Here is an 8,517-nt window from a genome sequence, read left to right on the forward strand (position 1 = left end):
ATCTACTAAATAAGAAATAAGTTTTTAAAGAATATTCATTTATTTATAAATATTGGGCTGGAGAGATGGCTTAGTGGTTAAGCGCTTGCCTGTGAAGCCTAAGGACCCCGGTTCGAGGCTCGGTTCCCCAGGTCCCACGTTAGCCAGATGCACAAGGGGGCGCATGTGCCTGGAGTTCGTTTGCAGAGGCTGGAAGCCCTGGCGCGCCCATTCTCTCTCTCTCCCTCTATCTGTCTTTCTCTCTGTGTCTGTCGCTCTCAAATAAATAAATAAATAAATAAATAATTTATAAATATTGCTAAGTAACCTCTTTTAAATAGGAACACATTAGGGCTCTGAACAAGTGGAATTTCTAAACAGCTGGTTTGTATGCATATCAAAATAAGAGTAGAATTCATCCAGGAGACAATATTTCTCAGAAATACTGTTAAGATGGCCTGTCATTTGAATAGTTGTTGAACAGTGAAATATTTGCAGTCCATCTCAGTGATAAAATTCAATCAGGCACTTCTTATTTTGTAGTTTGTTTTTTTTTTTTGGGTGTTTTTTTTTTTTTTTTGGTGGGGTGGAGGGAGGTTCAAGGTAGGGTCTCACTCTAGCCTTGGCTGACATGAAACTCACTCTGTAGTTTCAGGCTAGCCTCAAACTCACATCAATCCTCCTACCTCTGCCTCCTAACTGCTGAGATTAAAGGCATGCACCACCACGCTGGGCCTAACTATGTAGTTTTTAACATACAAAAGCCACTCTTATGATGATGATTTTAAAAGAAAATAACACCTATCATAGTGGCTACAAAATTACTTTTTTGAATCTTTGTCAAGCAAATACTGCATATCAATTTCAATCTTATTTGAAAAATATTTCATGAGATTTCCACCCAAACCCTCTGAAATGTCTGATTTTGATATCCTAAGATTTAAAGTAGCTGCTAATATGTTATAAATAAGTATGTATGTATATATATATATATATATATATATATATATATATAATTTTTTTTTTTTTCTTTTTCCCCAAGGTAGGGTCTCACTCTAGTCCAGGCTGACCTGGAATTAACTATGTAGTCTCAGGGTGGCCCCGAACTCACGGCGCTCCTCGTACCTCTGCCTCCTGAGTGCTGGGATTAAAGGCGTGCGCCACCACGCCGGGCTAGAACATATATTTCTTTTTTTAAACTCTAAATTAACTTTAATATGTTCTTCCTATAACCCTATAGGTAATTTTTTTTTAAACTGAGAATTTGATGTTTGAAAAACTACAAAAATTCAGGGAACTGCAGATAAATACATACTAGCTTTCAAAAACAACCTGTTTCCACACCCAACACAGTGATGATGCTCTTCACCAAACATGCCAAAAGTAGGGGTATAGCTCAGTAGCAGAGCACCTACCAGGCATAGCTCTCTTCCATTAAGTGCTGGGGACAAATAGAGCCCAGTGCCTTATGTATACTAGGGAAGCATTCTATCACAGAGCCGTATTTCACCAGGAAAAATCTATTTCTAATATAGCTAAAAGTTACTGAGATCATTTCTTTCACAAAACACACTGAAAAAGGCAGCTTTCTCGCACAGACTGACAATTATATTTTTCTTTTTAATATCCTAGCCATAGTTCTATATTTAGGCATAAATCTCATGTTGTGTGTGTACTGGGGCAGGGTTTTTGTTGGTTTAGGCCTTCTGTTTTTTGTTTGATTGAAGACAAAATTCTCATATAGCCCTGGCTGGCCTCAAACTTGCTATGTATCCCAGGATGATCTTGATTAGATTTTTTTTTTGATTAAAAAAATTATATATCTGCAGGGCATGGTGGCACACACCTTTGATCCCAGTCCTCGGGAGACAGAGGTAGGAGGATTGCTGTGAGTTCAAGGCTACCCTGAGACTCCATAGTGAATTCCAGGTCAGCCTGGGCTAGAATGAGACCCTACCTCGAAAAACCAACAAAAAAAGTTATTTTCAAGCAGAGATAGACTGAGAGAGAGAGAAGGAAGGAGGGAAGGAGGGAGAGAATGGGCACACCAGGTTCTCTAGCCACTGAAAATAAACTTCAGATACATGTACCACTTTGTGCATCTGACTTTATGTAGGTACTGGGGAATCAAATATGAGTTATCAGGCTTTGCAAGTGAGTACCTTTAACTGCAGAGCCATCTCTCCAGCCCCCAGAATGATCTTGAACTTCTGATCTTCCTGCCTCTACTTCCCAAGTGCTGGGGTTACAGGAATGGACTCATCATGGTTTATGCAGTTGTAAGGATTGAACTTAGGGCTTCATACATGCTACAAAAGCACTCTACCAGCTGAGCAACATCCCCATCATGTTTTTAATTTTATTTTCTTATCAATGTCCTTTGCTCTTGATTAATCATTGAAGAATATGCATTTTGAGTTAATTTTTGAGGACAGTTGTGGTAGTTTGAATGTATGTCCCTCAACAGGCTCAGGAGTTTTACATAAAGCTTGTAAATTGGATTTCCAGCTGCCTGGCTGGAAGAGATGTCACTGGGAATGGATCCTGGGGTCTAGCCCAAAGGTGTGTCTAGGGACACATTTGATTTCCAACCTAAAGGTATACAAAGTGCTTGAGCTCTGCCAGGGTTGTCTGCTGTTTGTGGTCTGACTGGGCTTGCTTTTGGTGTGTACTGGCTGGTGGTTGTTTCTCTCTGCTTGGCTTTGTGAAAGGGGTCAGTCTCTTTGTAATTATAAAACTTCCCCTGGATCTGTAAGCTTCAAATAAATCCCTTTTCCCCATAAGCTGTGTCCGGTTTGGAAGTCCATCCCAGCAGTATGGAGGTTACAACAACAAGAGGATATGGATGGACATATTTTTCACCCTACATAATCACTTACCTTTCTTTTTGATTAGAGTCACATGTTTGAAAACAGAGGTAGGGGGCTGGAGAGATGGCTTAGCGGTTAAGCGCTTGCCTGTGAAGCCTAAGGACCCTGGTTTGAGGCTCGGTTCCCCAGGTCCCACGTTAGCCAGATGCACAAGGGGGCGCACGCGTCTGGAGTTCATTTGCAGAGGCTGGAAGCCCTGGCGCGCCCATTCTCTCTCTCTCTCTATCTGTCTTTCTCTCTGTGTCTGTCGCTCTCAAATAAATAAAAAATTAAAAATTAAAAACAGAGGTAGGGAATGATTAGAGTAATCTATTGCAGCAGAGCAGAATGATTCTGACCCCACGAGCTTTTAAAATCCTCACAAGCTCCTATCATTGAAATAAAAAGATCATACCATAGTTAAGATCACTAAATACTACTGATATGAAAGAGAAGTAGAGAGTGAATTTTTCATGCCATATTTAAATTTTAAGACTTTCTGTATAACCTCAAAGTAACTCACACCAAAAGAAAATTTTCATTTTTGGCTGTAGCAGAACTAATATTGAAGAGAAAAAAAATACTTGTAAGATTTGGAATGGGGGGGCATTTTACACCCTTGGACAATGGAACAGTACAGTTAATACTTTATCTCTAAAAAGCCTTGGTCACCACAGCATGACAGTGTTATATCAAAGCCAAATCGATGCAGATGTCCAGAAAGCTGTCATCTTTAAAAGAAAAAAAAAAATCTTACTAGAACATATATGCAAAATTAAATATCTACAAACAGTCTTCTAAACACCAGTAAAATGAAAGGTCGGAGATAAAGCCACCTGAAACCATAATGTCAGCATGAATGAAATCTTGTGGAAGGAATGATTCCAGAGGTCTAGGGATGTAGCTCTGATGGTACAGTGCTTGCCTAACATTCAAGAAGTCCTAGATTTTGATCTTCAGCATCAAATAAACCAAGTGTGGTGGCATATGCCTTGAAATCCAGCACTTGGAAGGTGAAGGCAGGAGGATCAGGAGTTTAAGGCTACATTTAAAATAAATAAATAAATAAAAAGATGCTAAATCCCACAGAAAAACTTATTTGTTCATTACTACCTTTACCTTGCCTGCCACTCAAAAATTTCAAATCAAGATGCTAAGATTAACTAATGTTTCAAAAGCCTTATGTTACAAAAATGGGAATATGCCAGCAGAGCTGATGCTTGAAAAAGGAAATAAGTACATGCTCAATTCAGACACTAGCTTCCATATGGAATAAGTACTCTTCGTTTAGTCCTAGCTTTTTTTTTTTGGTATGAATCCTACCCAGCTCTCAAAGCTCCGTTCAAGTTCCACTTCCCTCACAAGAGAAAGTTCCTATGATTACGGTTCATGAACATTTTGCCAGGAGGAACAGTTTCTGTAAAGTTTAACTGGGTAAATATCTCATTTATAATATTCTTTTGTTACATACTAATTTCTTAAGGTTTTCATGCTTATACGCTTTAATCCCACACAATGCTTTAGTAACACTCGAGATGTGTTTCACATGTGACAATTCGTGGTTCCGCCCAGGCCCAATAATAAGGTGCACAACTGGCAAGGAATTAAATAGCTCACAGATCTGTGCAAGTTCGCCAGCTAAGTCCGTATGTTCCTCACCAGAACCGGATGCAACGGCTGGAGGAGAATCAAGAAGAGAAGACTGGGGTGTGGGAAGCGTGTCATTTAACATTTGGGGACTACAGTCTGTCTCCCTGGCTGTGTACAGCAGAGGCTAGGATCAAATTGGTACACTCATCGCTGTGTAAATTAACCAGCCTGCCCCTCAACTTCCCCTTACGTAAAACAAGGACATGACTGGTGTCAGCATGGCTGGCTTGTGGCCAACATCAAGTGAGATAATGCAGTCACGGAAAGTGCTTATAAAGCATGATGCCTCAAATAATAGGACAACATTGACAGCTTATCTTAAAAAATTAAAATAAATGAGTTGACCTGGGTTATCCTTAAAATCTCACCCATGGCTCGTACACTATGGGGCTGCGAGAACAGGACCAGAATGCCAGAAAGAAGTCTCCCCGTGGGCTGTGCCCTGCCCCAATGACACCCAGCGCTTCTTTTGACAATTAGCTAGGCTGGGAGGCACCGCAGCCTGGCCTGTGCTCCCCGTTAACAGGGTGTCGCCCTCCACCCTCGCTCAGACTGTCCTTGAAGATACCGGAGCGGCGCGGTGGGGGCGGACAAGGGGGGCACAGGTGACACTCACTTGTTCCTGCGGATCCAGTCGATGAGGGCACGCACCTCGGGTACCTCGTCCAGGGCCGGGGGCTCGCCGGTGCTGAACTGGTCGGGGAAGCTGCGGTTGAGGTCGCGGCCTCGGCTGTTGTCGCGGCCGCCAAAGCCCGGCGGGCCGCAGTCGCCCTCGCGGGCGCGCTCGAAGCCGTCGGGGTTGAGGCTGGGCAGCAAGTACACATCGGTGGTGTTGAGCAGGCGGACGATGCGCGGGTCGCCGCGACGGTAACCCGAAGCCAAGTCCCGGGCCAGGTACACCAGCACCTGACGCGAGACGGTCTCGTCGCCGTGCATGTTACCCACCAGCTTCACCTGAGGCCGGCCCGGTACGAGCGGCCCCGCCGCGTCCAGCCCCGCGTCGCCGGGAACGGCCGACGGTTCCAGGCCCGCCGTGAGACGCAACACCCACAGAGGCCGACCCTCCACCGAACGGCCGATGCTGAAGAGACGAGTCAGGCCCGGCGGGCCCGCGGCCGCCGCCTCCTCCAGCGCCTCGCCCAGCTCCGCTTCGTGGTAGTAGCGGTCGAACTGGCCCTCGGCCGCTTCGGAGCCAGCGCTGGTCGTCGTCGTCGCCTCCGCTTTCTTGATGTGAGCCGCCCGGGCCGAGCTCTGCAGCAGCAGCAGCAGCAGCAGCAACAACAGCGGCGGCGGCGTCAGTCGTCCCACACGCCAGGGCGGCCGCGCGTCCGAGCCGCTCGCCATCTTCCAGCAGCTCGGCGAACAGCGCTCCAGTCCAGCGGGCTCCGCGCTTGCGGCCACCCGGGCCCGCCGGATCCCCTCCGCACCTAGCAACCCCATCCCGCCCTCCGAACGCAGCCAATCATGGATCGGCCTGCTTTCTGCGTCACGCGAGGGGGCGGGGCTTTCCTTAAAGCGGCCTGTTTCCTCGCTGTGCGCTTTCCACCACCCGCGTCCCCACTCCAGATCCCGGACAAATTTGGTCACTCTGTCTTCCTTCACTGAGATGCTTCTCTTCCCCTCCTCCGTGTTTCCTCTTCACCTGGCTTTCTCCTCGGCTCGCTCATCTCTGCTTACGGCTTCTTTTAAATGGTTAGCGCGCTCTCTTTTTTTTGCCCTCTGAGACCATCCAGCCACCTTCTTCTCATCTTGGTTGCAGCGTTTTTCAACTGCGCTTTAACGCTCGGTGGTAAGAATCGAAGGAACCAAAACGTTCCAAAGAATCAAAGGACCCGAGAAAACCAGTAAGTTCGAAAGAATCTAAGTTCCAAGTCTCCAAGACAGCCTTAATCCCATTTCCTTCGTATCTTTTCCTCCGCATAAATAAAACGCCCTTGGTCTGAGCCCACCTGCCCAGGCATGCGGTTGAAGAGAATGGGATAGCTGGCAAGCCTTACAAAGCAGTCCATTCGAATACTTTGGAGTTGCTGTATGGATAGATGTCTCCTTTATGCTGAATGGAAACCACTGTAGTAACCCCCTACTCAGTGGTAATGTAATCTATCTCTTTGGACACCCGTGTGTGCTGGTCCCAGCCCTGGTTAAGCAAATTTCATTCCATAATTCACCTTCCCACTTCTCACATTTTTTCTGAGCAAAATCTGTATCATCTATATATAGCGATAACCGTAGTCCTGGAATGATATGCTTGTAAGAGAGTAGGTTTGACATTTCTGGAAACACTTGCTCGGCAACTCTAATTCCCAAACTCAGTATTTAGCAAAAGTTGAAAATATAATGTTTCTTCAAGTTTAGAAAAGAAAATTTTCACACTGACCTTCAAAATAGGCTTAAATCTCTTTAGCTTGAAACCTGAAACCTAGCAATCCTTTAAGTGTGAAATTCTAACCCATCTAACAGAATATTGCAATAATCATTATTGTTATTTCTTTCAGAGCCAAATATTTCAAAGACTCTTCCCTGAGCTACAGCTGGCCCACCATAGGACCCGTGGAGTTCATTCGTTATCAACGATTTACTGATCAGATACTGTATGCCAATGAAAGGTGCTAGAAAGCAATTCGTTTTTCCACCCAGTTAGAGACTCAGTACAGTTATAAAGTTTTTGTTTATTTTTATTTATTTATTTGAGAGCAACAGACACAGAGAGAAAGAGATAGATAGAGACAGAGAAAGAGAATGGGTGCGTCAGGGCCTCCAGCCACTGCAAAGGAACTCCAGATGCGTGGGCCCCCTTGTGCATCTGGCTAACGTGGGTCCTGGGGAATAGAGCCTGGAACTGGGGTCCTTAGGCTTCACAGGCAAGCGCTTAACTGCTAAGCCATTTCTCCAGCCCAGTACAGTTATCATAAATGCTACAATGCAGACATGGGGCCATAGCTAAGGGAAACCTGATCCAACTTCAATAGGAGGAAGAAGGGGAAGAAGGGAGGAATTCTCAGGAGGAACAAACATAGAAGCTTGCAAAGTTTCATAGCAATACTGCATTCTACAGAATTATGTGTAGGTCAGTATTACTGGTATGAAGGAGATCACAGATGTGGAGGTGACAAGACATAAGACCAAGGCCAGACCTGAAGGGTCTTGCAAACCAAGAGTACACTTGATTCAGAAAGCCATGGACAGCCAAGGATGAATTTGAAGCTAGGTTAGACAAATCCCCCTGACAGTAATATGGAGAATAGATTGGGCAGCTTAGGACATGAGGCCAAGAGACCTGCAAGGAAGCTATAATCCAAAAAGATATAATGAGTTAAACAGGGGCAGCGTGAGTGGAGGTAGAGAGAAAGAAATGGATTAAAATGGCTTTAGAAGAGGATAAGAATGGGGCTTGGTGACCCAGAGAGAGAATGGTAAGCTGGCTTTAAGTTATCATTTAAACAGTTTGCAGGTGATGATGAGCTAGTATTTCTGTCATAACCTCAAGCACAGTCACGCTGGTCCTATATACTTCCCTCCATGTCTCTTTTGGTCCAGGCTGGTTCTTGTACAGCAGCGGAAACTCATCAGAACTAAGCTCCAACTCTGCAACCCATCTCCCCCGCTCCAGCCAGAAGTGCTAAATCATTACACTGTGCACTTTTAAAACCATCCATCCAAATCAAAGGCGCCCCAGGAGACATATTAACCTCTAATCAAGTATTTCATGTCCTAACATTTTTCACTCTTGAATGCCCCTTCACTCCCAGCAGCTTCATCTAGTAAGGGTGGCTGAAATGTAAATAAACAAGTACAGTGAGATAATGGGATGTAATTTAAGTCAGCACCCTCTCTGGCATCCTCAGGCCTCCCACAATGCCCTGGAGGCCCCTTTTCAGAGCTGGAACCTTCTTCCTTCAGGTACACTGGGTCCTGTGGTTAGAAATGAAACCTAAAGCTCCACACCCGGTCACTGCTGCTGGAGGAGAACAGCAGGGTGGAGATCTGGCTTTGTGTTTGTCCACAGCTGAATACTCCTCTGTGTTTGAGAAGTCTGGGA

The 8,517-nt window shown here is 45.1% G+C and overlaps 1 protein-coding gene across 1 annotated transcript in view; it reads right to left on the bottom strand.

Moving 5' to 3' along the window:
* Cpd (carboxypeptidase D) overlaps positions 1–5,846 on the bottom strand; it is a 94,420-nt gene extending 88,574 nt beyond the window's left edge. The window contains exon 1 of the mRNA XM_004667877.2: positions 5,095–5,846. Within this exon, the coding sequence (XP_004667934.2) occupies positions 5,095–5,822 (728 nt within the window). The 5' untranslated portion in view covers positions 5,823–5,846. The remainder of the gene's footprint in view (positions 1–5,094) is intronic.
* Positions 5,847–8,517: the final 2,671 nt, after the last annotated feature.

Source organism: Jaculus jaculus, chromosome 9 (assembly GCF_020740685.1).
Source record: "Jaculus jaculus isolate mJacJac1 chromosome 9, mJacJac1.mat.Y.cur, whole genome shotgun sequence".
Lineage (NCBI taxonomy): Eukaryota > Metazoa > Chordata > Mammalia > Rodentia > Dipodidae > Jaculus > Jaculus jaculus.